The sequence below is a fragment of the Scaptodrosophila lebanonensis genome, unplaced genomic scaffold (genome assembly GCF_003285725.1).
Source record: "Scaptodrosophila lebanonensis strain 11010-0011.00,11010-0021.00 unplaced genomic scaffold, SlebRS2 tig00000085-arrow-pilon, whole genome shotgun sequence".
In the NCBI taxonomy this organism is placed as follows: Eukaryota; Metazoa; Arthropoda; class Insecta; order Diptera; family Drosophilidae; genus Scaptodrosophila; species Scaptodrosophila lebanonensis.
This window is the reverse complement of record NW_022060564.1, coordinates 2,196,864-2,224,645: the sequence shown is the minus strand read 5'-3', so window position 1 is coordinate 2,224,645 and position 27,782 is coordinate 2,196,864. Positions and strand designations below refer to the sequence as shown.

At 37.8% G+C, this 27,782-nt stretch overlaps 5 protein-coding genes across 6 annotated transcripts in view; 2 read left to right on the top strand and 3 right to left on the bottom strand.

The window, feature by feature from the left end:
• Window positions 1-4,189: 4,189 nt before the first annotated feature.
• LOC115626443 lies at window positions 4,190-5,079 on the bottom strand. The gene has a single exon (XM_030521816.1). The coding sequence runs from the start codon at window positions 5,057-5,059 to the stop codon at window positions 4,397-4,399; it is 663 nt and encodes a 220-aa protein (XP_030377676.1). The 5' UTR covers window positions 5,060-5,079; the 3' UTR covers window positions 4,190-4,396.
• Window positions 5,080-6,573: 1,494 nt separating this feature from the next.
• On the bottom strand, window positions 6,574-8,699 carry LOC115626355 (myb-like protein AA). The gene is made up of 2 exons (XM_030521706.1): window positions 8,205-8,699; window positions 6,574-8,122 (listed from the first exon to the last, which is right to left on the bottom strand). The coding sequence occupies exons 1-2, from the start codon at window positions 8,573-8,575 to the stop codon at window positions 7,051-7,053; spliced, it is 1,443 nt and encodes a 480-aa protein (XP_030377566.1). The 5' UTR covers window positions 8,576-8,699; the 3' UTR covers window positions 6,574-7,050.
• Window positions 8,700-9,033: 334 nt separating this feature from the next.
• On the top strand, window positions 9,034-10,501 carry LOC115626448. Of its 2 annotated transcripts, XM_030521824.1 has the most exons (5): window positions 9,034-9,189; window positions 9,266-9,355; window positions 9,414-9,489; window positions 9,544-10,141; window positions 10,217-10,501. In XM_030521824.1, exons 1-5 carry the CDS (start codon window positions 9,075-9,077, stop codon window positions 10,223-10,225), a joined length of 888 nt encoding a protein of 295 aa, XP_030377684.1. In that variant the 5' UTR covers window positions 9,034-9,074; the 3' UTR covers window positions 10,226-10,501. The 2 variants fall into 2 exon arrangements, with proteins under 2 accessions (XP_030377684.1, XP_030377683.1); XM_030521823.1 differs by having other exon boundaries at window positions 9,544-10,501.
• A 1,878-nt stretch (window positions 10,502-12,379) lies between these two features.
• Window positions 12,380-15,200, bottom strand: LOC115626333 (prolactin regulatory element-binding protein). Its single transcript, XM_030521677.1, has 4 exons — window positions 14,744-15,200; window positions 13,731-14,672; window positions 13,501-13,663; window positions 12,380-12,965 (listed from the first exon to the last, which is right to left on the bottom strand). The coding sequence occupies exons 1-4, from the start codon at window positions 14,882-14,884 to the stop codon at window positions 12,880-12,882; spliced, it is 1,332 nt and encodes a 443-aa protein (XP_030377537.1). The 5' UTR covers window positions 14,885-15,200; the 3' UTR covers window positions 12,380-12,879.
• A 4,588-nt stretch (window positions 15,201-19,788) lies between these two features.
• Window positions 19,789-27,782, top strand: part of LOC115626253 (stathmin) — a 94,011-nt gene continuing 86,017 nt past the window's right edge. The window contains exons 1-2 of the mRNA XM_030521553.1: window positions 19,789-20,001; window positions 22,134-22,250. Coding sequence (XP_030377413.1) covers window positions 22,223-22,250 — 28 coding nt within the window. The 5' untranslated portion in view covers window positions 19,789-20,001; window positions 22,134-22,222. The remainder of the gene's footprint in view (window positions 20,002-22,133; window positions 22,251-27,782) is intronic.

Below are 27,782 nucleotides of genomic sequence, written 5' to 3'. Positions count from 1 at the left end.
GTGGTATTGGAAAGGTTGTTTTCCCAGACAACTTGAATTGCAAAACGTGTATGCTAAGCAAAATACATGTACAGCCATTCCCAAAGGTAAGCACTAACCGTGCCGAAGAGCTGTTGGAACTGGTTCATGCTGATGTATGCGGCCCATTCGACACGAAGTCACTTGCTGGATCCAAATACTTTCTGACCTTCATCGATGACAAGTCCAGGCGTATATTTGTTTATTTTTTGCGGAAGAAAGATGAAGTGTTCAGTAAGTTCGTCGAATTTAAAAACTTGGTTGAACGGCAAACAGATAAAAAGCTCAAATGTATTCGAACCGACAATGGAGGCGAGTTTGTCAACACAACATTCAACGGTTTCCTGAAACACCATGGTATTGCAAGGCAATTGACCGTGGCTTATACTCCGCAGCAGAACGGCGTGGCGGAAAGAGCAAACCGGACATTAACGGAGATGTCCAGATGCTTATTGGTGCAGTCGGGCCTAGGCGAGTCTTTGTGGGCCGAAGCAGTCAACACAGCAGTATACATAAGAAACAGATCACCTACCAGTGCACTGAACAACCTGACTCCAATGGAAGCGTGGACAGGTAAGAAACCCTGTGTTAGCCATCTAAAAGTTTTTGGTTCCATTGCAGTTGCACTTGCAAAGGGTCCCCGTAAAGGCAAATTCAAACCCAAAGGGCATGAGTACCGTATGGTTGGGTATTCGGTAGCAGCCAAAGGCTATCGGTTATACGACCCAGAGACGAGGACGATTGTCGAAAAACGAGACATTCTATTTGATGAGCGTTGTGGTGGTCATACCAATGAAGATACCGTTACGGTAGATTTTCCTGCATGCGAGGTTCAAGAGCATGTCACTCACACGGATGGTGACAGAAGCATCGACGACGATGACAGTGAGCACAGTTCTGACGACAGCAGCTCCAACGCATATGAGAGTGCAGTCGAAAAAGAAGACTCTGACGAGGATACTGTGAAGATTGGGCCAGGCCGGCCTAAAATTGTTCGAAATGGTAAACCTGGTCGTCCAAGAAAGCAATACAATGTGCTTGGAGCATTGGTTGCTAGTGACGTAATGGTTCCGACATCCTATGATCAGGCCGTTGGTAGCACACATGCAGTATTCTGGCAAGAGGCGATGCAAAAGGAATATCAGGCACTACAATCAAACGAAACCTGGCAGATGGCTGATTTACCAAAAGATCAGCGAGCAGTTGGTTGCAAGTGGGTATACAGCCTGAAACGTGACTCTGATGGAAAAGTCGAACGTTTCAAGGCACGACTCGTTGCTAAAGGGTGCTCCCAGAAGTATGGCGTGAACTATGTAGAGACGTTCTCACCCGTTTGCAGATTGGAAACCGTGCGGTTTATTTTGGCGTTAGCAGCGGAATTGAAGCTGTACCTTCACCAGATAGATGTGTGTACCGCCTATTTGAATAGCGACCTGCATGAAACTGTTTATATGAAGCAGCCACAGGGATACACAGATCCCAATAATCCAAGTAAGGCTTTATTGCTTAAAAAGGCAATATATGGATTGAAGCAGTCGGGGCGCGAGTGGAACTCCAAGCTCGATTGTGTACTACAAGGCATAGATTTTGTAGCATGTGAAAATGAACCGTGTCTTTACAAAAGGAACGGAAGAGGTGACTTATCATTAATCCTTGTTTATGTTGATGATATAATTATAGCATGCCGATCAAAAGAGGACTTGGCCAACATCAAGTCAGCCATTACAACATCGTTTGAATGTGTTGACAAGGGAGAGCTGCATTTGTTCCTTGGCATGGAAGTGCAGCGCGACGGTGAGCTTGGCGAAATTTCGCTAAGCAATTCGCAATACATCAAAGACATATTGCGTGAACATGGATGCGAGACCTGTAGACCTACAGCGACCCCACTGGATGCTGGTTTCCAAGTGATATGTACCAGCGAGCATTGTCAAAAGGTTGACATTGCATCCTACCAGTCTTCAATTGGCGAGTTAATGTGGCTGGCGCTTACAACAAGGCCAGACATATTGCATTCCGTTGCCAAGTTAGCTCAACGGAATCAAGATCCGCATGCAGAGCACCTAGTGGGTGTAAAACATGTGCTTCGATACCTGGCGTCAACTGTGGACCTGAAGTTGCACTACAAAGAGTGTGGACAACCCCTTACCGGCTATGTGGATGCAGACTGGGGTGGCGACCGCATCGATCGCAAGTCGTATACTGGCTATGTATACTACTTGGCTGGAGGACCCATATCCTGGCGATCTGAAAAGCAACGCAGCGTGGCACTTAGCAGCACGGAGGCGGAGTATATGGCTCTTTCAACTGCGTGTAAGGAGGCCATATACCTACGGCGTCTTATAGTGGAGATTGGCTGCGGTGACTCGAGTACTCCAACTATTCTTCATGGCGATAATTTAAGTGCTCAACAATTAGCTAAGAATCCTGTACACCATGAAAGAACAAAGCATATTGATATTAGATATCATTTTGCAAGACAGGTTGTAAACGAAGAACAAATTGTTTTACAGTATACATCAACCAATGAAATGATAGCTGATATTTTAACGAAAAATCTCCCTAAAGCGAAGCATGTTCATTTTACAAAGCTGTTAAATTTGATTTGAAAATTTTTGTAAAACATGTTTGCATTGAGGAAGGGTGTTGAAAATCAATACAAACATAAGTACCAATGCACGCATGTTAATATAAGCAGATAATAATCTTATGTTATCTACAAGTTATCTGTCACTGTTGCATACGAATGTAAGCATAAAGAATATGTATAGCAAAAGTGTCAGTCTCCAATAAAACTCTAAAGCGAACAGACGCACGGCGGTCCGCGACTATTGTCTTTTACTTTACTCCTACTGAGCCCTTCCCTTTTCAGCGAATATATAATCTATTCAATAGTACTATCGTGCCAATACTCCGTACTTGACGCCACAATCAAACATCAAAGCGCAGAATAGACTGCTTTGTAAATGCTGTGTGTTTCTATTTAACAATATTTGTTAATTCATATACGAGTATTTGTTTATGCATATACTATATAGAACAAAAACTAATATTTCATTCCAAAGGCAAGCACTTCCACGTCCGGTTTACCAACAAATCGGTCAAGCATGGAGGTGATTCGTTGTTGGTCTGGAAGTCTTTTTCTTTTTTCTTGTTATTTATTAAATCAACACATTTGAAATGTTGATACAAATTCCAATAAATATAGAATTATAATATATAGAATAAAAATACATTATAATTTCAACTTAAAATATAAGAAAGCCTAGAAAATAAATGTAAATGCAACTAATTATTTTATATTATTTTGTCTGAGTAAAAAAACTCCAAAAGAAATAAGAAACCGTCTCAGGTTAAAGGTAAGGCTGGCAGGCTAAATCTTTTTTATTTTTTGCCTTTTTTACAGGCAGACATTGAAAAGATAAAAACAACCACAGTGTATAAAAAGGATCAATCGGTTGCTATAATAAGTTCATAAAGTTAATGAACATAACTTTTTGCGCAACCAAGAGTTTTGTGCCTCTTTAACTTTTCTATTTTATATAATAAAGGGGAATAAACTATCACTGTCAATGGCTAAACATAATTTAAAACAGATCGAAACAATTTGTCGCGTTTTAGGAATCACAAAGTTTTGTTGCCCACCAATGAAATAAGTTTATGAATAACACATTTTACCTTCAATATGATATAATATACAATTTAATTAAAAACACAACATTTTTCTGCGACCGAACACCTTTAATATAAATACCGTATTCATGCCAATTAATTATGTGTATTAATTCATTCCGCGCCATTATAAATATCTGTATGTTTAATGGGCGTCAAAATTATTATTAATTAATTACTATTATCATTAAATTACTGGACTGATTATTACTTAGCAAATATGTATATTCGACACACAATACTCTTCTTTAAAAAGTATTTATTTTCGATTGAAAAAAGTTGTCAGAATTTGTTGAGTTCTTATAGGCACTACTGGTTTCTGATATTCGTAGGCCAATAAGAACATATATTAATGTTGAAAAAATTCAATAATACATTAAAAGCCAATAAGCCTATGATGTGTTAAGAAACGAGAATCGACATGAAGCTAAAAACGTGCGAACAATAGAAGTCTGGTACGTTGATAAATATATTACCGAATTATATAAATAATAAAATATAACCTGTTCATATAGCTTTATTTAAAATCGATCTAAAAACATATTCTATTATGCTATATTGACAATTTTCTTCGAGAAACGTATCAATTATCAAATTTTCCTCACTCAAAAGTTGAGTTGTTTTAAAAACCTAATTACATTAAAATATTTTATAAGCTAAATTGTTCGTAGAGTTTCATGAGAGTTTTTTTCAGAGTTTTCTCCGACTACAACCTGATGGCCATTACTTTCAAATGGGTATGAGGTGCTGGCGGTTTAAAAATCACATTATCCTGTTCGTCCTTGTACTCTGCATAGGATTTTGCGTAAGCGCACTCCATTCCTAGCGCCTCCAGTTGCCGGGCCGAATAGTAGCTTGTACAGTAGGCCAGCATTAGGGGGAAGCCCCTGTCACGACCCATAGCCATTAGACTGGTCGTGAGCTGAGCTCCGAGGCCCCTACCGCGAGCTGAAGGAGCCACATTGATGATGTGCAGGTAGAGTGCCTTGACCAGGCCGTAGCGCTCATAAATATTGGCATCCCTCTCGACCTTGGACAGAAACGTGTCGATGCGGCATTTGATGTGCGACTGCATTTTCTCAACCGCCCTCCGATTCTTCTCCAGATCACTGGGCACCTGGCCTCCAGCCAGTACCAGACCCAGAATTTGATCCGTCGAGTCGACGGCTACCAATGAGGTGCCCTGACGGATGAGTGCCAGATGATACTCGTCCGTATCCTGTTCCTCACACAGCGACTCGTCCTCTTCGCTGGTCGAGGTGAGCGGTTCAGTTGTGAAGAAATGATCCCGCAGAAAGATTTTAACCCGCTTGTAATCCTCCACGGTCATGGTGCGAATGCTAATTGCGTCCTCGGTTTTGATTAACATGTTGCTGGGATGACTGACTAACGGAAACTTACTGGGACCATATAAAAAGGGTTCTATTTATACCCGAACCTTATCATTTTTAATTAAATGCAATTCCGAAAGGTAACCTTCAATAATGCCCACAGCAAACAAAGATAATGTCTCGGCTATGAACCAATTCGCAGAAACTGACCTTGTCTTCAAAAATAGGGCGTTATCAAGCCAAATGGAATACTCCATAAACGCTATCCCCAACGCATATAGGGCACCATCTTTATTGTAAGTTTCCTATCGCTTTGTCTTAATAGACATGTCTAATGTACAATACAGAAATAATCGTAGATAAGACCTTCTTATCGCTCCATTTGTTTGTTATTTATTTGTGTTCCACATTACAGTGAATGCCATAATTACTTTGTCAGAATCATTTCATCAAAAGAAGTTTAAATCTGGACTTCATCTAAAGTTCGAATCAGCTAAAAAGATCAAGAAATTTTCAATTTCTTTAAGTAATATGTGAGAACAGATATTCTCTATAAGAAAATCCTAATCATGTAACAGTTTTATGGAAATTCTAGCTGTTCTCATTACCAAAATTTCCCCCATTAAGCTATGCTTTTTTCGGATCATACTGCAGAAGTTGAAATATAGTTGTTCGAATTGTTAGCCACTATTTTCATTTAGAAATGATATTTATATATAAATAAAGCCCAATACAATAAATGGCATTAAAAACTGTATACATTTTTCTATTACAGATCAAATAATTTTAACTAATAATAAAAAATGCAGTTAACAGTTGAAAAACATTAAAACTGGATTGGAGAAAATCTATATTACAAGTACATATGTATATAGATAGATATAGATATGTACATAGAAAAAGAAATATCTTCTGATAGCTATTCATATAACTACTCAAATTGTCTGTAATTCCCGACCCGAAGTGAAATATGTGTGACATAAACAACCATGAAGAAAACACTACATCACTGTCTATAAAATAAATAAAAAATGAGCATTACTACACTATTTTAATGCCCAGCTACTGGACACCCTAAACTTACCCAATTCCCTCATATTCGAATTTGAAAGCCATCCCGTCCTTACCAACTCTACTAAAGACAACCTCCAATCGATTATGAAGTATTTAAAAGAGTCGAATTCATGTGTACTACAAAATCTCGAGCATTGGTTGTTATCTCAGTTCGTATAGAGATTACGCATCACATATATATACTATACTTGCATATATTTTTGCAAGCGTATCAGAACAAGTCTCTTTTGTAAAAATAGCTCTCACGTATAGAATTTATCTCCTCAATTCAAAATCTTAACAATATTTCAATACAATCAGAAGTCACAACATGTGAAAATGGAATACGAACAAGTCCTTACAAGCTCGAGGAATTACACATGAACAAAAGACATTTATTTAAAAAAAAAATACAACACTCTCGCTTAGACTAAGAACCCCCCATGAAAAGGAGCAAACACACACAAACACACACACAGAAAAGAAATTCACTTGATCAGTTTAATGGGCAGATATAACGACCTTAAGTTTTCGAAGTCACATGCTTCGAACATGATGATATAAATGTATATTTAATATAATTGCGAATGATCTACCACTAAGGAGTCAGAATACATAATGTTTTTGTTTTTTTCGAAAAGCAGCTTGTCACAATACTATGCTGTGTTCAGTTTGGGTGAACTTCGATAACGCTTGTACAATTATTTATATATATATATATATATTATATTTATAGTTAGAGCTAAGTGTAGGCTTACATTTATGAACCGTATTGTTAGGTTTGTATTGTAGGTGTGTGTATGTGTGAGAGTGTGTGCTATAATTCGTACATTTTATAGTTGTTTTTGATGCCGGCGCTGCAACACAACACAATAAGTTAAGAATTATAAAATTAGATTAGTTTTCATGTTGTTGCTATTGTTGAAAACGCTTGCCACTCGTAAATTCAAAGGGATAAATTGATGAGACAATTTAGTTACTGGGACTGGTGCTGCTGCTGGAACTGTTGGAGCGTCCGCATGTGCGATAATATCTGCGTCTGCAGCTCCAAGCATTTGGGGAAAAACGCACTCATTAGCTCCACTTTGCGCTCCTCGAGCTCGAGCCGTTGCTTCGAGATTTGCGTTTGTTCGGCAATCAGTTGATTTTTTCGCTTCACCTCCTCCATGTACATGGCTTCGAGCGAATCAGCACTGGCCCCTGTTTGGGAGCCATAAGGACGTCCACGTTTGCGTGGCGTTGGTGTGGGAGTGGCTGTGGGTGTAGGTGCTGGCGTGGATGATGCTGTGGCTGCTGCTGTGGACGCTGCTGTGGGAGTAGATGTCGGCGCGGCTGCGTTGTTGCCAATAGGCAGAGGCGGTTGCATGCCATTGCTGTTGGTTGCCACACTAATGCTGTTGTTGCTGCTGTTGATGTACGCCACGGCCGTAATGGGCTGATGCGCGACATTGTTGCTGCCATAGTGCTGCTGTTGATGTGGCTGTTGAGTAGGAGCTGCGTACGCTACAACGCCTTGTCCATAGTTTGAATGAAATTGTTGTTGCTGCTGCTGCTGTTGCTGCTGTTGTTGCTGTTGCTTTGGCGTCTGCAATTCGAGCAGCTGTGCCGGCTCTGCAGGCGAATATTGTTGCAGTTGTTCCTGAAATGGCATTGAGCGAAATTCCTCCTCGTATTCCTGTTTCACCTCATCATACTCCTGCTTCACCTCGTCATACTGATCGGTGAAGAGTTCGGTATTGTAGCCACCATTGTTGTTGGCATTGCCACTGTTGTTGCTGTTGCTATTATTATAAAAGTTATTTGACGCCTCCAGCGATAAATTAATACCCTGCTCGTTGACATTGTCGGCGCCGCCCTGCTCTGTGGGCGTGTCCATGCGCTCCGGCGACATGTCACGGTTATTGAGCAGCGCCTCTGGTGGCACCGGGTCCGCATCTTTAGGCCTGTGCATATTTCTGAGTATTCTATCAATAATGTTGTATTTCTTCCAACGTTTCGCATCGCTGACACTCCCAGTAGGGTCGTTCTTCATAGCCTTTCGCACACTCCTGCCAAGTGTCAAAGCAAAATATGAAAAGTGTATAAGCCGGTTTAATGTCAATTATAATGGCGTTCGATTTTTTCACTCACCGAAACTTGGCGCGGGTTTGGTTGACCTTCATCTGAATCTCCTCCGCCTTCACGTCGATGTTGAAGCGCTCGCGCAGCTCGTCCGACCACTTCGCAAAGTAGACGGTGTTCTTGCCGTTGCGCGTTAATCGCCAATTATCGCGTCCCCATATGTCGTAGAGACGATCCTCCTCGCGCGGCGTCCAGTAACGACGCGCCTTATCTTTTGACTTGACCTCCAGCAGCTCCTGGCCACCACACATGTTGGCGTCCGGCTCCGAACTAGTTGTGTTCACACTGACAGCGCTCGATACGCTTTCGGTTTCGGTTCCTGTTCCTCCAGCTCTAGCCACGGGCACGGGCACATTCAGCGTCAAAGTATCGTAGTCCATGCAAGCGGGCGCACGGCGTCGGTTCGTAAAACAATGCTTAACAATTACACAATATCTTCAAACATTTAGTGCACACAATTGGGGCAATTTTTTTTTTGCAACAAACTCAACAATAGTACACAGAAATCAACATCTCCCAAGCCGCTAAATTATGCTCGCCACGGCGTTGCCTGGTCACGTACAACAGCAGTAATGAACTAGTTCGCCGCTGCATCACTTATCGTTTGCTTCAGCGCGAAGTTGGTATTTTAATGCAACGAATATATAATTGCTATATTTCATTGATTATGCGCATAATGCACCATCCACCTAAATTCACAATTAACAAATGCAGCTTAAATTGATTTTAATTGAATGCTTAGCCATGTAAATAAATGTTTTTAAAACTGGTTTGTTTCGGTGTTTTTGTTGTATTGCCATATGGTCACACATCGCTTTCAGATCGCAGGCAATGTTTTTATAGTTTCACAACAAATTTGCAATTTAGCTCGCTGCCAAAATGCAGGACGTAGATAATGAAAGTCCATCCAAGACTAGTAATCCCGGCTGGAAGCTGTTCCAGGAGAAGAAGTCGAACAGGAACACTCGGCTGCGCTATTACACCTCCTTCGAAGGTAAGGTTGAAGAAAAAAACTCTGTTTACAAATGCAAATCAATTTGTAAAGCAATTATTTTTAAAATTATGTTTAGAAATGTATTTGGTTGAGCTATGGCGCCACCACGTGCACGAGATACCAGGCTACGATGAGACCTTTCCCATATTTCGCACCATAGCAAATGGTAAGTGAAGCCCAAATGACAATCCAACACGATTTTAATTTCAAATTATTTCTCACAGGCATGTGCGAGCGCAACTCAAAACTAAACAAACAAGAAGTGAAACGCCGCATTCGCACATACAAAAACAAATTCGAGTGAGTATACAATTGAAATTTGAATAATTTGATTAATATAAGTACACTTTACAGAAACGAGCGGCGACGGATGCAGAACGATCCTACGTACAAGACCTCCTGGCGCCTTTATCCATTAATCAACTGTATTTTGGAGCTGCCTTCACCACCGCCCGATGTGCTGCACGAGCAGAAAACGCTGGAGTCTATTGAGCGCATGATTTCAGCAGAAGTGTCTGATCTGCCATCCTTTTATCCGAACCAATCCTTCAAGACTGTGAATGCCACCCGCGACCCAGATGGCTGTCCATTTTTGGAAGTTGAGCAACAGCCGGTCACAGTAAAGTCAGAACAGGCGGAGCCGCTTAATACTCAAATAAAAATGGAACCCAACGAAGCGTCAGCAGTCGATGATTTTAGTAACAGCCAACAGAACGGCGAGTGGGACGCCGATGACCACACACGCAAACCCTTGACACCTGCCAATCGCACCCTGCCATCCACCATAACCTACTCAACTGGCCGTCGTGGCTCACGTCGCCGATCCTTTTTCCCTCGCCCTGGCGCCATTACAATGGCACAAATTTTGAATCTGCGTATGGAGAATCAATTGATGGCCGAGCAACGGGATGCGCAACTAAAGGAGCTCAGACTTAAGCAGAACGAGTTAAAGGTACTGGAACTCTCATTTCAGTTGTGCCTGCGCGAGCATAACATATTCTTGTCTTCTCGCACTACCCAATCGCAGTTGGCGTAAGTTCTTGCCAAGCTGCTGTGATTTGTGGATTGCAGATCCCCTGACCCTGACCGGACAATGGAGAGCAAGCTTTATACATTTTGTAAATTTTTTGAATAGCTGCTAGAGCCGTGAACGATGCTCATTACTGTACGCGATGTAAGTTAAGTTCCTTATGCCTATATGTCCAGTGTACACGGATTGTACAAATTAGCGAGTAAGCTTTTATTTTTTAATCAAATAATATTATGTAAAAATATTCTAAAATAAACTCTATAATGTCAACTATGAAACGCATTCAAATTTTAGTTATTTTTGTATAGCTTTTTGGTTCATATTTGAAAAATTTTATTACATTTTTAGTGATTTTAGTAATTTGTTGCACTGTTTCTTCGATTTTATAGACAGTTCGAGTAAATATGTAAACAAATTTAAACGGTATCGATTTAAATTGAGTCTAAATATTTATTAAGGAGACTCTCGATAACAATATAAAGTTTCTCCTTAAAATTTCTATGCTTGGATTTCTATATTTAAAATATCAATCTAAAATGTTGTCATAAATCTATCTCAATACATCAATTGTATAATGCCAAACCTTTTTCATTTAATTCTTTTATGTATTTGACTTTAGATATTCCTTCTTTTTAGATAACCTGCGCTTTCTTTTATTCAAATTAAGCAACTATAGATTTCTCGATATAGTGTTTCTAATGAAGATATGTATGTCTACTTAAAGTGTATCATCCTACTCTCGAAATGTAGTTTTCCTTTTCTAAATCAATTTGTTCATCTTCTACCGTTTGTAATAAACCACGCAGGTTCCTTCGCACACGTGATTTTATTGCTTATTTCATTTATTTGAAAAATAATTTCTTTTCTGTTTGGATTTTTATTATTGTCTTTCAAAATAAACAAGAGCTCGAAATGAAATTCAGAATAGAAATCGTATTTTATAACTCCAGGAAAAAGTAACCCTGTTAAATCAAAACCGTAAAAAAAATACCGTGTAAAAACAGAATTAGGTGTACTTATAGTTTCCACACGATTTAACAAATTTCACATAGTTTCTTCAATTAAAACTAATAAAGCGTTTCATATTCAAACTTAGTTTTCTGCGACGAAATACTTTTCGAAGCCTATTTGTAAAATAACGCAAATTATTAGTATATACTGTTGTTTATTTTTATTATTATTTTAATTTCTTCATCTCTATTTTCTTTTGTTATAATAACGTCTCTGACTACTCGGGGACATAGCTGGCTGGTTGGCAAATAAAGTTTCCCCATCGAGTCGGATTCGTTATTGGAAAATATTGTAATTTTTATAGGATTAATATTTTTAATTTTGTTTACTTTAAGTTCTCTATTGTATTGATTTTCTACATCGACAGCATCGTTGGTTGATGAATAAACAAATATCTGCGTATAGCTTAACTTTTATTGATATTTAAAATATAAGCTTTAAAAACCGTCAAAAGTTAAATAAAATAAAAAAAAATAAACATAAAATAGCAAAATTAACACAAATTCATCAATATCTAGGCCTAAAGTAAAGTTAGACACCTTAGAAGCACCAGATTTAGTTTTAGAAGCTCTCTTCTCAAGTAAACTATGTCTATTAAACTTATTTCATGACTTGAAATTTTTCTATAAACCCTTTTCTATTACAGATCTCTTTTAACGTAGCTATATACATATATCAAATAAAGTATTGCACTAAAATGTATCTGCAAAAAAGAAAGTTGAATAGTAATTAACTTCCCAACTTCGTGCTTCCATAGATTATTACTTCATCGTTTCATTTCAAACCATTCAGAAATTAGAATATATATATAATATATATGAATCTGCCATAAACTACAGCCAGCAGAACCTTATAATGCAAATATTGTTTTGAGTTGGTTTATTATTTTTACTTTGGAAAACATTTAAAGTATTCCAGAATAACATTTGTTTTCCCAAATACTAATCCATGGAATAGACTCGTCATTTCTTACCTTCTGTAGCCATAACTTTGAATAACTAAAGATGTTGCTCGTAGAGCTTATCCACAAGCTCTTATGATTAACAAATTGCATATTTATTTTAAAATATACCCGAATATTGTTAAATCGTCGCTGAAAGAAAGAATTCCCCCAAAGAAAAGCCGCTTTCGTTCGATTTTCCCATTCACACAAAACGAAATTTTATTCGCTCAGCTGCTAAACTATTCGCTAAGTCCTTTAAATACCTATTAAATGTGTAGTTCGATTACAAAAATTCGTTACATATTTGTTTTTGTTGTTGTTGTTAGTTACTATCATGACCTGGTTAATTGTTGATTAAATATCAATTAGATTGCTAGTTAATTAAAGCATTCATTCATTGATTTACACTATTTGCTGGTGTGGAAATAAAAACAGAGTCAGAAACGTAAACGCAAACTGATTGCATGGATTCTTGGCTATGGGGTGTGGAGAACGAAATATATTACAATAACAAATCGAATTGATGATAAGGCAGAGGGGAACCTATATACTTAAAATAATTAGCACAACGTGGGCATGACATGGCGGGGCCATTCGAAACTTAAACGAATTCTTTACCAACTAATAATAATTATGTAAATTGATTTAGCTTGTAACATCGTTATTCACATTAATTTCATTTCATGATGTAGTTGTTGTTGCTCTTTTAAATGCCTAGATAGGAGCAGAACACAAAGACCGCAAATATCATGATGATCATGAAGACAATGGCCATCCAAGCTGGAACGGTTCCTGCAAAGAAAGAGCATAACACAATCAGTAAATACAATATCTATCAACAATATCAATTACATTTCTTATGTTTAAGATAGCTATTTAAATATTTTTCAAAACTACAGTTAATCAAGACTACCCAAGAAAGGGAAAGCGTATTAAGATTCTGAGCAGAAGTTTCGAATAAAATAATCATAAACAAAGAAAGTGTCATCGAAAAGTCCTTAATAATATAATATGTAAAATCGTTTCATTTATTCTCACACGATATTTGATTTTAAATAGACAAGTATGAATAGGAAGGGCATACAACGAAAAGTAACTACTAAAGAAAAATTCATTCTATATATTAAACAAATGTTCCACAATTGTTTCCATGAAATTAAAAAACAAAATGAAATCATTTAGAAATCTCAGAACAGAAAATTCTTTCTATAAATGGGAAATTACATAAATCCAATCTCGCAACTCCTAAGCAAGTATTAATGGAAAAGAAAAAGTCAGAATCACGCAACAAAACAACTTCAAACAATGGAAAAAAATGGTCACTTACGTCGCTGCTGCAGACTGTGTATGCAGACTTTATTATCCACAGAGATGGAGAGTACGGCCGCCTCCGTATCACTAGATATGGGCGGACCTTCCTCATTGGTAATGGGCAGAAACTGCAGGCCCGTCACAAACATGGAGTGTGCATGAGGAATGTGCAGCACGCGCTGTAAAGTAGACGCGTATTTCAACATAATTTGACATTTAGATCAAGGCAATAAGAGTCCGACTCACCTGCAAATTAAAGGCTATGTACATGGAAACGCTGCCGGAGAACATGGTGCCGACGGCCACAAAGCGCCCATCGTCGCGCACCGCCAGCGAGGCGAGACTCTCATCGATGCCGACGGCGACATTCAGTGCACCGGTGGCAGAATTCCATTGCTGCAGATAGCCGCGCTGCCGGCCAACCTTGCCTAATGGATTGGCGATAGTATACAACCGATAGTTGTCCTTTTGCGCCTCGACGGTGCCGTAGCGGCAACGTTTATACAAATATTTAACGCCTTCGGGCGTTTGCCAGTTGAGCTTGTGCCGCACCTTGCCCGTGCCCAGGTCCCACACTAGACCCTGTGCATCCTTTGAGATGCTCACGATGTAGTTGCCGTCGGGACTGAAGTCGAGGTCGTCGATTTCCTTGCTGTGCGCCGTCAGCTCGGCTGCTAGCGCCATCTGTGGAAACGACCAGATACGCAATCGTCCGTCTGTGCCGCCCGTGGCCATCAGGCGTCCATTGCCGCTAATGCGCACCACTCGCTGCAGTGGCTCGGCGCTGCTTAGAAAGTCTGTTTGCACCACATCCGCGGCCTGTATATCGAAGCGCAGACGCCTGAATTGCTTAAGTATGTCCGCGGCCGTTGCAGCTGATGATTCCGCTGGTGTGTGTCCATTTGAGAGATTCTCCACGCCAGAGTGCTGGCCACGCTGTCGCACGCCATTCTCATGTGGACGTTCCACCGCCGGTTTCTTTCCCTCTTTATCGCCAGCTTCGTCCTCGCATTCAATGCGCGGCTGCACATGATACATCTGGCAATGCGCTTCCTGGCCAGCGCATAGGTAGGAGCGCCTTCCATTGTTCCGCACAGCAAAGTTCATCACCACATTGGCGCCGGTCTCGTGACGCAGCACCTCCTCCGCGCAAAAGTGGCTGCCATTGTGATACAATTCGTAGATTTCCTGTGAATCATACATACAATTATTCTCTGACTCAGGGAAGAACTGAAGAAGTTTGTGGCTGTCACACTTACGAATCCATTTGCAACGCCCGTTTTGCTTGAGCCGCCGCCTCCCGCGACCAATATGTGCCGACTGGTCAGCATGTCCACGGCGTAGAGTGGAAAATTGACGCGAGCCAACAGTCCGTCGCTTGGCCTTCGTGTGGGCGCCATTGTTAATAATTAATGTGTGAAGTTACGAATCGATTGAGCAGCAGTAGCAGCTACTTTTGTTGTGGACAACTTTTATCAGCTCTTCTGTACAGAAACAACAATAACAACAACGGCACAAACAACAACCTTGGTCATTTATTTTATATTTGTTATAGTTTGGCTGGCAACATTTATTGCCTGTTGGCAGCCCTGGCACTGGCGCTAATTAATAACTTCTAATGTTAAACATTGTTTGCTATTTATACAACTAATTAGTTTAAGTTCCCTACTCGCTTTTCGCCGTGTGTGTGAAAGTATAAAAATCCACGTACACGTAAACTAGGCGAGATTTTGACATTCACAGCAAACGTCAACAAATTGCCATTCAAACGCGCCGAAAAACATATGTGTGTAGGAACAGCGGCCAAAAAGCCGGTTGCTCAAACGGTCACACTAAGAGTCCGTTGTAGGTTTGAAAATATTAAGATATATATGCAAATGTTTGCCATTAACTAAATATGGAAGGCGCAAAAAAGGGAAGCAGATATAAAAAAATAATTGACAAATCGTTTTTATTTTGACACAGTGCATTGGGCAGATCGCATACTAAACTGTTAACGAGCTTGGTCTTTATTTATTTCTTATTATAAGATAGGACTGAAAAAGAAAACCTTTTAAATGTGTGAAGTAATGCTTTACATTTTGGGGACTGCCTGGTACTTTATTTTTTCACATTTAAACATTTCCTTGGACTTGTAAATAATAAAAAGACGGCAGATTTTACAAATTTAACAAAAATGCAATTGGAATTTGCAGTATTTGTGAGAATGGCTTTTACAAATTCTTATTCTCTTTTAATGGACAATATTGTTCCATCAAATAGTTATAATACATAAATTAATTACATATTTAATTTTTAAAATTTAAACATTTCGTTAGACTTGTAAATAACGATCGAATTTAACAAATTTAACAAAATAAAATTGCAGTATTTGTGAACTTCTTATACTTTTTTAATGTGCAGGATTGTTCAATCAAATAGTTATAATAGGGCTTAGAGTACAATTTTAAAACTATATATGCACATACATACTCGTATCACATTCAAAGAACACTAGCGGATTTGTAAAAAAAACCAATAATCGCCGAATACTTGTACATACACATGTGTCTGTATTTATGTCTAATATCCGGTAATATTCATCCCATTCGGGTAATTACTGGCAGTTATACTTAGAGCTTTTTTTTTCACTCACATCCAAATGAGTCAGACAGTAATTTTGCGGATGAAATAAAAATTATTTAAAAAAAATAAACATTTACAGTTCACTTTGGGAGTCAACCACAGCCAGAAAGACAGTTTAATAATATATAGGGAATCCAGGCTCATTAAGGCAGATCACTAAAAATAATGAGCGATGATGGCGCTTTATATCTTAATTCTAAGTATTTATCTGCATTCAACATTTCTGTGCCCCAAAAACTATTTCTCAGTTACCTATTTGTGATTTTTAGAAGCAATTTTCTCCTTCCGCCGCACCACATATTCTCAATTGGGTTGAGATCTGACAATTGAACAGATAATTGAAGTACATTAATGTTGTTGGGCTGGAACTATTGTCTGGCACTTGAATTGTCGCGCAATATATGCCGATCGATACACAAATCATGTACGTTTCAGAGATTTTATTATAAATAAGTTTAAAATATGCTAATTCTATATACATATGTATGTATGTTAAAAATGTAAGCAACATACTCAGATTCTCCTCATACTATATGTAGTGTGTGTAGACGATTTTTTTCCTATTTCAGTGTCCTCCCAAATCCTCAATTGCACTTCACGCTTCCTGCTTTGGCATCCTGCCATTGTGGGCGGCCTTCGCATCACAAAAGAGCCAGAACAGACGCCTTCCCATATATGGCGCAACGGGTTCCAGGTTGACAATTTCGCACTCTGACTCACTGGATGTCTCAGACGGACGGAGATCTTTGTTTCAAGCGCCGCTTTGCTTTGTGCTTTTGTTAAATGCGCAACTGTTTAGCTTATTGGACAGAACAAAAGAAGCAATAATGTGCAATTCATTTGAATTTTAACTGCCTGCGGGGAAGCTTCTGTTATTACACTCTCACTCTCTCTGCCCATCCTCCTCTCCCCCATTTCTTCTCACCCTCCAACGGGCAGCGTGCGTGGAAATTAATAAAAATTGACGTATTTTCGCTGCACTATGAAAATGCTATTAAGATTTAACGCACTTTTTAACGCTGGCTTTTAGTGAAAACGTCGACTGATTTGTCGCACAGTGGACGCGAAACAACAAACAAGTTATCATATGTTTATAAATATTGACAAACTACTATTATAATAAGTATATTGGAAAATATATTTTACGTTCGTATAATTTTCACAAATTTTATTTTATTGTATTTAATAGTGTTTTTCAAATAGAAAAGTTATCTGTATCAAGTATATTTTCAGATTTTCGCAATTTAGTTCAACGTTTTGTGTCTTCACTGAAGCAACAATCCCCTCAAACCGGAAAGCGCTGCAGATCCTGAGTAAAACTAGTCCCGTACTTCAGCATCGGGCTGAGTTCCAACTAGGAGAGAGGAAATTGCTGTGTATATACATGCATTTCTATAATCTCAGATAATCTCAAAACGAAAATGGTTTGCCATAACCTAAAGAGACTTTTTCTTAAACATAACATACAATTAATTAATCTGTCTTATTACATCTAAATGTTTTTTAAAGTAATCCTCTTTTTTGAATACTTTTATTAATAAATTATTAATAAATTTAAGGTATTTGTGGCCCTATTTCAAAACCTTCTTTAGAAAACATTGTATTAATTGTACAATTCCAAAATAAATCTAATGTATACAAAATAATTTTTGATACAAATACGGCTAGACCCTGGCAGTCATGGCTAGAAACGTGTTGCCTTAATAGTTTATCTTTAAGTTAACATAATCTAAAAATAAATCTACACCATTTTCTTCTTAATTTAGTTTCACAAATATTTGTATTGTTTTTTAGGAATTATTTTTATAGCTTATTAATATTATTATGCAATGAAAGCAATCCGAAGTAGTACTAAAAAAAATGTTAACTAATACTACGCGACTAATTAGAGCATGGGATGCAAAAAATGTGGAATGTAGATGTGGAATTATTTTCGAATTAACCCAAAATGTGATTGAAGTACATGTTTTTCTTACTTTAGCTGACATTTTCTACCAGTGTGCGTTGTCTGGGGCTACGCACTTGAACTTGTTTAGCTCGCCTGCCACTTGGGCGCGTAATTTCTCGTCTACAAGTTTTGCAACAATTTTGTCAAATTTCACTTTAAATATCTCTGAGCGATGGCAAGAAATTGATTTATCTGCTCCATGGCTTTAACTGCAGCAACCTCGAGGCCAGAGTGCTACGACATAATTTTCTATGCCGCAGCTAATAAAATGAAAGCAAATAATGTGGGTGAGAAGTGTTTTATTTTTGTTATTATTTTCAGTCCGTGTGGGCGACGCTTATTAACTTTTGTTAATTTTGTTTTGTTCACTTGCCGAGTGTAATTATGGTAACAACAAAAGGTTCATTGTACTCTCGGGCACATTCAAATTACTTCGACTCTATGAGAGAGTGCCACAGCCAGACCATTGACAGTTTTAAGTGAGGGGCAACCATTATCTAATAACTGCACTGGCCATGCAGACCTGCTGGCCCTTTAAACTCGTCTGCTACTCGTTTTCCGTGATTGATGGATGGCCTATCAATAGGCGACTAACTGATAAGAATATAAAGACAGCTGCTATGCTTGGAAAGGCCTCATATAAACAAGTTGTACTGCACAGTGGGCTCAGATCGACATCTTAATTTAAGAATTATGGGAATTATGGGAAATGAAAATAACCATCATAATAAAATAATCATTTTTTATATTCTTCACCCACTGTGCCACATTTTGATTTATGCGGGGGCGCTCAGGTCATCACCATATTAATTTATCTATATATACATATATAATTTGCTTCAACTTAAAGAGCCACTTGGGACCCATTCACACAAACTAACATTAAAAAATAAACGAAAAAAACGTTTGACGCCTCTCTTTATAAATCTAAGCAAACAGGCCGTTACGCGATGATTTCATGCGGAGAGTAACAAACAAAAGCAAAAAGCGAGCAAAACAAACAAATTGGCGAAGCTGCAGAATACAAAAAACCAATTGAATTAGATTTTTTCGACCTGCCACAATTGCGCGCCCTCCAGCGACGCTTCCAAAACCGGTTGCGAAAAGACCGTTAGAGTTTGAAATTTTATTTGAATTTTAACTACTCGCGCCTGGCAACGATCGACAGCTGCGCACTCGCTTTCGTGCGCTCTCGCTTGCGCTTGTGGTAAACAAAGCATACTGCGCAGCTTCCCTGCAAAACAGAAACAGCTACACAACAATACGAGGGCTCCCTAATAAGTATGCGGCCGAAAAGAAATCCAACTAAACGAAATGTTCTAATTAGCATTATGCAACAGCTTATTGCTCTCAAAATGAAATGAAGGAGTGTGTGTGTAATCCTTGATGATCCACTAATAATATTAATAACAAATTGGATCATGTTTATTCTTAGACTTTTCGATATCGAGATTTGGCCCCCTTCAGCTTTATATTTTTTATTAACTCAAAGGCAGAATAAGATTATAATTATTTCCAATTTTGAAGATTTGTCCTCTATATAATAGATTTGCACTACAAAAGATACATTTTCTAACTTAGACCAATTACTTATCATCCATCCCCCGTACAATGCTGCATTTGCTGTTTTTATGTTCCTTTTGTTCGCACTTCCTTGCAACGGCGACTACAAAAAGCCGATGTTGCTGCCGCTGTCGCTCAGTTGCTGGAGTTTTGTCGATCGGTTCGTTAGCTTCATATACATGTACGTTTAAACGTCACGCAGTGCGCTCATTAGCTCTCACCAACAGTGAAAAATTAAAGTGTAACTGTTAATACTGCGCAGGCTATTCTTTGTTTTTAGTTTAACAAACTTTTAAAGTGTTAAGTGCGTGTTCAATTACAATTTTAGTAACAACATTTGGATTACATTTTCGTTGAATAAGAAGCTGAACTTCAATTCATGTAAGTTATACCGGTTTTTTCTGGTTTTGTGCATTGCGTTGGCCGGCCCTTTTTTTTGCCGAAAAACAACAACACAGCTGCAAGAAGCGACGCCAATAAATTTGCACTGTTAGTTTTGTTGTCGTTGCTTGGCAGCGCAGCCCTGGCCCACGCATTGTTGTTGTTGCTTGTGCTTACATGTTGTTATTGTTTTTATGGCTGCTGCAGTTGCTTGCGCAGTTTTTTTCGCTGGTTCTTATTTGCCGTAATAAGCGCAAGTTCTGCTGCCGTTTTTTTTGTCTCCGACGCTGCGCTGCTGCCAGTCACTCTACTTTTGAGCGTCATTCTTTGTTTGATGCTTCTTTGAGTCTTTTTTTCTGCAAGGGCGTACGTTTTTCATACTCTTTGGAAGAGAGTTAAAGCTATAGTGGGTTGTTTGAAACAACTAAATTCAAACTGTTAAATTAATAAAGAGCGCTTTAAAATAAAGCGAATTTCTTTTGATAAACTGTGTTGAGCCGCTATTTTATGAACGATCTGGAGCTGTAGGCAAATTACAAAAAATTGCCGTTATATTTTTATGCCAATTATTTATTGTAGAAGAACGATTTGATAAAAATAACAAAATATATTTATTGTTACAAATAAATGCAATTTAACATCTGTGCCGATTTTGTCCTTTTCGCGCACATAATTTGCCTTTTGAATACATAAATCAGAATCGCCTTTTTGTTGTTAAGAAAAGCACTTTACGACTCTATCGACATGTCATCAAAAGATAACGATTTATGTTATGTAATAGCTTTATTAATATACTATAGTAGGGAGTATCGCACAGCCATGTGTTCTCACTATATTGTAGGTTCCTTTGTTTTTTGCAACAAGAGCGCAGCGATTACACTCTTCCAAGGACACAAAGAGTCCATGAATAAAAGAGAACAAGAAAGAAACTAACGGATTTAAAATGAACCATTCCCTTATGCATACATATGTACATATGTATGTATGTACTTGTGGTTTACTTGCTTGCCATTTGAAGACATGCTACGCACCCTAACACTTACATAAGTTCTTGTGACAGTGCCATAAATACCAATAAGTCTCATCCATTCAGTCCATAAACAAATCCGCACTTGCATAAATCTGCAACCCATCTCTGCTGTTGTCGTTGCGGATGTGGCTTTATGTGTGGGTGTATGACTGCATCATGGCCTCCCATGTGCATCGAGGACTCTGGTATACTATACATTCGAGTATGTAAGCGCAGTTATGGCTTGTGGCGCCGTCTTTCTCCAGTTGGTGCCTTTCGATTATGCTAAAGTTCATCAAGCTGTCAAACAATTAATTGACTTTAATTGAACCGTGGCTGCGCCTCTGTCTTGTCTATTTGATGAATTGATGAATTGGTTGCCTGTTGTCGGCAGTGCTAATAAATTCCCACGCCGACTGCCTACTTATAGAAATTGAAGAGGGTACCAACAGCTAATGCGTGTCATCCAAATGATTTTTTTTTTATTAAAAGATAATGTAACGGGAAACATCTGCTAAGCAGTCTGCTAGGTGGTTGATTTTATAGCTTTATGCATCATCGTAATTTAATGGTTTAAGATGTTTTTAATGCAAATGATGGATGCGAATTCGTCCAATCTTCGAACATCAAAACAGCTTTGTTGACATACGCGGCCACATTTGGAATAATTTACTAAAATCTCAAGATCATAATGCTGCTCCAAATAGCCTTGTTGGAATAAAATTAGCTGTGGTAATACCGACTGGTGGTACGACAGATCCTATCTCAAAAACGATAGAGTGCGGTGTTGATATTACTTGATATTTTCTATTATATCTGTAGCTTTAATTTCGAGGAATCAGATGAAATTAGCCCCCATCCCAACTTTGTTGTTATAAACGATGTCATTATAGGCGATTTTGACCTCGAGCAAAACGGATTCTCGAGGTTCATTTGCATCTAAAATAAAACATCTACAAAGTTGCCTAATTGTTGTCAATAGCTTAAAGAAATAGTATCGTCAATATCTCAATATCAAATCAAATACAAGTATAATTTACCGCAAAAGTAAATGAGCATCCTAAATATTATTATTATTTTAAATTTGTATCTAATTTTGTTTTTTATTTTCACAAATTTTCAGTTAACTGGCTTATTGGATATATTCGAAGCTCGTCATATTTTTAATTTGTATTTATTTTATTTTATCCCCACAACACAATAACAACAAAAATGGTGAACACTACCGTTGATGTCGAAGGTAAGTGCTTTTTTTTCTTTTTCCCAATTATATTTCGCACTTCAATTTCTGTTTTGCCTATTGCGTTTATGTGGTACTTCTTATTGTTAGGCAAACAATTTATTTTCTATGGCCAGGAACGCCCCCAAGTCAACTTCATTTCATCATATTTTTCCAGTTCTTCATCCAGTCCATGCAAATTGCTTTTATTGCACGGGCGTCGCAGCGTCGCGGCCTTAAAACCCCACCTACGCCCCCCTTTGAAAGCCAAACAAAAGACACCACGCCACGCCTCGTTGAGTTGTAGAGATGGTGTTGTAGTTAGAGTTTTTAGTATGCTGTTCACAGCAATAGAACATTTTTAGATCTCAATGATAAAATTCACACTTATGTGGTTAATATTTATTTCCTTGAAAGGCTTATAAATAACTATATTTATGATGCTAAGGTTAAGTTGAAAAATTAAACTCAGAAAGCTTCCTTTTTATAAAGGGTTCTTATTTATTACTGAACATAAGGTAATATTATTGACAAAAGCTTAATGTACGCGATGTGTTCCTTTTGGAATATTTATAAATAGAACAAGTAAAAGAGAGCAATAAAAGAAATACATACATAAAATGAAAAACCAACGTTTTGATCAAAAGTCACAATAATGTTAAAGAAGTTATAATATTGTGTTGATCTCTTTCAAATGTTGAATGCTGAGAAGTTTTGTATGAACGATGACGTAGTTTTTTAATCGGTACAAAAACAGTTTTTGTACCGATAATTCCACTCTTTTGCCAAGAAATATTTACACTTGTTGATAAAAAGATGTAGCATCTAACTAACGCTAATAAGTATGTGGAATATTTTGAAAAAGACCTGTTTACTTTGGGAATAACTTTTACTAATTGTACTTACTTGATTTTTAGAAACTTCAATATAGTGGTGTCCCTATTTGGATGGGCAGCATTGTTCATATTGCATGCGCATAGTTTATTTTTCTAGCTGTGCATTTTGCATAGCAATCATAAAAATGCATTTCTTGTTTGTGAAGAGGCAAATAAAATAAAAATTTTGTGTGTGCAGGTTCAGGCGTTAAGCTTCATTGTTGTTATGGCTGTTGTTGCTATTGTTGTTGGATGCCGGTAAGAGTATCTATTTGTGTTATTGTATATAAATATATGTGTGCGTGTGTGTGTGGTGTGTGTGTGTTTATGTGTGGCATAAATGCAAATGCAACGTGAAACGGCACTGCGCTTTACTTTCTTTTGCGTCGAGTGTCATAGATTACGCGCTATTGTAGCCTAAATACGTTTTATGCGCACTTAGGATGTTGCACTGAATGCGCATCCACGAGATACTCGTACTCGTACATGCTGCAAAATTTATGCTGTTGTTGCTACGTCAAGTTTGAACGCAAGCTATTGTGCCAATTTTATTGGAAATAGAGTTGAATAGAGCATGAAAGAGGGAGCACAGGAGGAGTGGCATTTAAAATGGGTTGCAGGAGCTTCTAGTTTGGCACATTTGTGTATTATCAGCTGCGGCAGACTTTTGTCGAACGCAAAGCGCACACTTTCAGGCTGACGACTTTCTAGGAGTTGAATGCACTATGCGGCAGAAGATGCCAACCATGGGCAATAAGTGGAATACTACACATATAAATCGGTAATCTATTGTTAAAATAGGGAATCTCAAAGCTGTTCACATTAAATACAGAATTGAAATACCTGCATATTATTATTTTTAGTACACTTGAAAGCCAAACTAGAAAGAAATTTGATATAATATAGATATCACTACGACTCTATAAATTATTTAAAAAAGTTCTAATTAGGTACGTTTCGTTGAGTAAAATATTATCAAACACATATAGTAGTTCGTATTTTCACAAATGAATATTAAAATAGCTTTATCTCACCAGATTTTTTAATCTTTGAAATATGGCGTTAGTCTGCCTTTTTCCAGAGCGTTCCTACAATATATTACACGTAATTATTTCCTTGCCCGAAAGGCATAAATTACAGTTCAATTTCACAGGTTTGCCGGCACTGCAATGCTGCTTTCGATGCTGTTGGCAACGCCACCATCACTGCCCACGTCATTATCACCAACATTCCCGCCGACGAGATTTACGCCCACCGGTTGTTAAATTTGCAACGCTGCTGACGCTTGCATGGAACATCATGACTTGGCGGTGTTTTTTGTTGCTGCAGTTATTGCTGCTTGGCAGTTATTGTTTCGCGGTTATTGCACTTCAGGTTGCAGTTGCAACTTGATGTTGTTGGTGTTGTGGCGCGGCATACTCGTTAGTTGGTCTGCCTTTCGGCCTGACAGTGTCATGCCACACTTTTTGGCAGTTGAAGTGCCTTTACATTTTTTTCAGGGACGACCAGCACTAACAATCAATTGCAGGGTTTTTTTTTCGGGGTGCATTTAATTAAACTATTTCTATTTCCACTTCCGTTGATTGCCGTCGTCTGTCTAGTTTGGCAACAAAGCTGCCGTAAAAATTGATTGCACAGGGACAAAGTTTTGTGCTCAAGATCAAGTTTGTGCGGGCAAAATAAATTTGCTTTCGGAATTTATTGTCGTGTGTTTGATTTTGAGTTTTAGTTTGTCGTCATCGTCTGTCCCTTGAGCTACCTGCTGGCTGCTGGGTGCTGCCTGCTGCAGTATCCAAGTTCAAAGTTTTGCTGCAATTTAGCATTGCACACGGTCCAGACGCTAGTAAAGACGCTGAGGTTCATTGAGCAATCCGATTCGGGACTTTGACTTTTGCCACCAACAATCGCAGCACTCAATTTTCCGAGCAGTTTAAAACTTTTTGTGGATTAGGGAAACATTGTGACCAAGACGAAATCAGTCCGTATATTGAATATTGTTTTTGTTATGTTTGAAAATTTGCTCAATAAGATTTAATGATTTACTTTACTTTACTTATTTAAAACAATACTGTTTAAACTTTGTAAATTGGCGAATGTATTTGAAAAACTGTCTTAATTGGACCATTAAGTCTCACAAGAGGTTAAAGAAAATTGTGTTTATCTTTTTAAAAACACGAATAAACAAATTTTGAACAAATTTTAAGCTTTCAGACTCTCTCTTTTTGGTTTTATTAAAGTTACCTTTTTAGTTAGATTTTTTGAAGCATATATTTTACTCATTAATGGAAGAAAACTTATTATTGAATATTATTTTAAATATTTATTTGTCTTATTTATCTTAAATATTTATTTACTTTTTTTACATTTAATATTTGTTGTCTTTAGATTTGCTCATAGTGTGTTGAAATGTTTTAATTTTGATTTTAGAGAGCTCTCCGTTTATTGATACATTTATAGTTCTTAAGATTCTTAAAGAATTAAATGCAAAATGTGGCTAAAAATTGATAAAACTTAAAATTGAAAAAATATGATTTCAATTTTATTTTACACACCTGCTGATGTAGCAAAAAAAGAAAGCATCACCTTAAAGTAGGTCAACTCCTAGAGTAGCATACTTGCAGGCATCGCTGGTTCAAATTAAGATGACAACGCCGTGATAAGCAGCCGGAAGGCATAGTAGGTGTATTGAAACGTAAGGCATTTGCCAATTGGCGACCTGCGAACGCACACAAAAAGGAAACCGTAGCAAAAAGCCGCCCTTAGATTTTAAATTATGTATGAGCGCCCGTAAATAGGCAACGCATTTGGTGTGTGGCACGTACGGAGCTTGAATTTATTATATTTTGTGTCTGTTGTCGTGTCTGCCACTGTTTTTGGGTTCCCGTAATATATACAGCACTCGCGTTTGGCGCTCAAGCGGAATAATGATTATTGTTCAGTGCCAGTGCCACGCCCCCCATTCACATGTTGACAAAGTTGTCGCTGTTGTTGTTGTTGCTGTTGTTGTTGGACCTTGTTCGGATGCTTTTTATGCCTTGTCTGCGCGATAATCACGTGTAAATTACGCAAAAGCCGACCCCACGACCAAACGGGTGGCGACAACTTCCTCCAAAACTCTTCCTGCGAAAATCATTTGCCTAAGAGTAGGCTGTAAATTCTTGATTTGCTTACCTTTAGCATAATGATAAAAGTTTTATGGTCGGATGAGGGAGCCAGTCTGGGTTTGCATTTTCAATTTGGTTGATTTCTTTGATTGGCGCTTATTAAAAAGTCATTTTGTCATTAGGCATTCGACTAGAATTTTGAAGACAGGGAGAGAGAGAGAGTTTCTGTGCAAATACCCAAATACTGTACATGACAGGCGGCTGTTTCAAGTTTTGGCTTCATAATTTCATGACAACGTTTGCCAACTGGGCCACAGCAAGAGTTTGTGCTAGTTTCCTTAACTTGTTTTTCCGCTACTTGTGCCAAGTAGAACAAAAGCGGACAGCTCTGCAGCGTGTTTGGTAAAAGGGTTATTGTGCGCGATTGGGCTACTCAAGTCAAGGCATTATAACTGATGTAACTGGCGCTGGAAAGGCCATCAGGAATAGTAAATAATACAAGTATTTATACAGTTTTGTCTAAGACGAATTTGTGAATTAAAGATTTAATTTATTTTTGGAATGCTCTGCTTTCTTAATGGTGGGCTTTTTACCAACTAGATCTCATGTTAAAGGCTTTTACCTATAAACTCTAGAGCTAAACTTACCGATTTTAAATAAACGACCTAGAGTTTTAATCGTGAATAAATTAATTACTGATTTTTGAACGTGAATTGAGTTTAGAGAGATAAGAGCGCGTCGACTTTGAATAATCAATTCTTAAATAGTATTTAGAATAAATGTTGCTTTGCAGAAATTTCCAAACAGACTATTAATCATTTCAAATTCCAATTCTCTCATTAATTTTACTTTTTATTTTAATTTTTGTTATTAACTTAATATGTTAATTATCTGTATATTAACTGATATTGCAACATATTTCAGTTTTAATGAAACCTCGAAATAAAACAGAACTGAATTATGTTTGTAATTTTAATCTGAGATTAAGTTAGTTCTATTATTCAGAATAAATGTGTCATGGATTCTGAAATGCAAACAATTTTATTTTCTATAAAGAGCTGTTTTTTCAATGGTCTTACAAGTACAGGTAGCAAAGCTAGCTTTAAGAAAAATAGGAAAAGCGAATACTCAGTTTAATTAGTTTAAAGGCATAAATAGATCCACTGGCATCGCACGTATTTGCATAATTAATAATACTATACTAATTAAAAGATTAGAATACTAAATACATTTGGTTAATCTTAATTTCTAAACGACCGTTCAGCCTATCAAACGTTTTATTTCCACCCACCTTTGCATAAATACTTTAATCTACTTGTCGTAACCAGCTCAAAAAATAAGAATACTAGGCCTATTTACTGCAACAACAACAACACATGCTTAAGTGTTGGTTTGACCCAAATAGGGGGCGAACCCACAAGCAAGCTTTGGGATATCAAACAAGAGTCACACAAAGTCGTTTTACCGAATCTTGGCACGTAGCGCTTATCTGATTAATAATGAACATCATTATAATTTCGCACATAATGCGACAACAAACAGAAAACGGTGAGGTGGGCTTTAAGGGAGAAGAT

What these genes read in the sequence shown, in the direction of transcription:
- LOC115626443 (XM_030521816.1), bottom strand. Translation starts at nt 5,059, where the DNA reads ATGTTAATCAAAACCGAGGACGCAATTAGCATTCGCACCATGACCGTG.
- LOC115626355 (XM_030521706.1), bottom strand. Translation starts at nt 8,575, where the DNA reads ATGGACTACGATACTTTGACGCTGAATGTGCCCGTGCCCGTGGCTAGA. An exon ending in CAAACCCGCGCCAAGTTTCG is followed by an intron (nt 8,123 to 8,204) that starts GTGAGTGAAAAA and finishes GACACTTGGCAG; the next exon opens with GAGTGTGCGAAAGGCTATGA.
- LOC115626448 (XM_030521823.1), top strand. Translation starts at nt 9,075, where the DNA reads ATGCAGGACGTAGATAATGAAAGTCCATCCAAGACTAGTAATCCCGGC. An exon ending in CTATTACACCTCCTTCGAAG is followed by an intron (nt 9,190 to 9,265) that starts GTAAGGTTGAAG and finishes AATTATGTTTAG; the next exon opens with AAATGTATTTGGTTGAGCTA. An exon ending in ACATACAAAAACAAATTCGA is followed by an intron (nt 9,490 to 9,543) that starts GTGAGTATACAA and finishes TACACTTTACAG; the next exon opens with AAACGAGCGGCGACGGATGC.
- LOC115626333 (XM_030521677.1), bottom strand. Translation starts at nt 14,884, where the DNA reads ATGGCGCCCACACGAAGGCCAAGCGACGGACTGTTGGCTCGCGTCAAT. An exon ending in CGGGCGTTGCAAATGGATTC is followed by an intron (nt 14,673 to 14,743) that starts GTAAGTGTGACA and finishes TATGATTCACAG; the next exon opens with GAAATCTACGAATTGTATCA. An exon ending in ACATAGCCTTTAATTTGCAG is followed by an intron (nt 13,664 to 13,730) that starts GTGAGTCGGACT and finishes TCTACTTTACAG; the next exon opens with CGCGTGCTGCACATTCCTCA.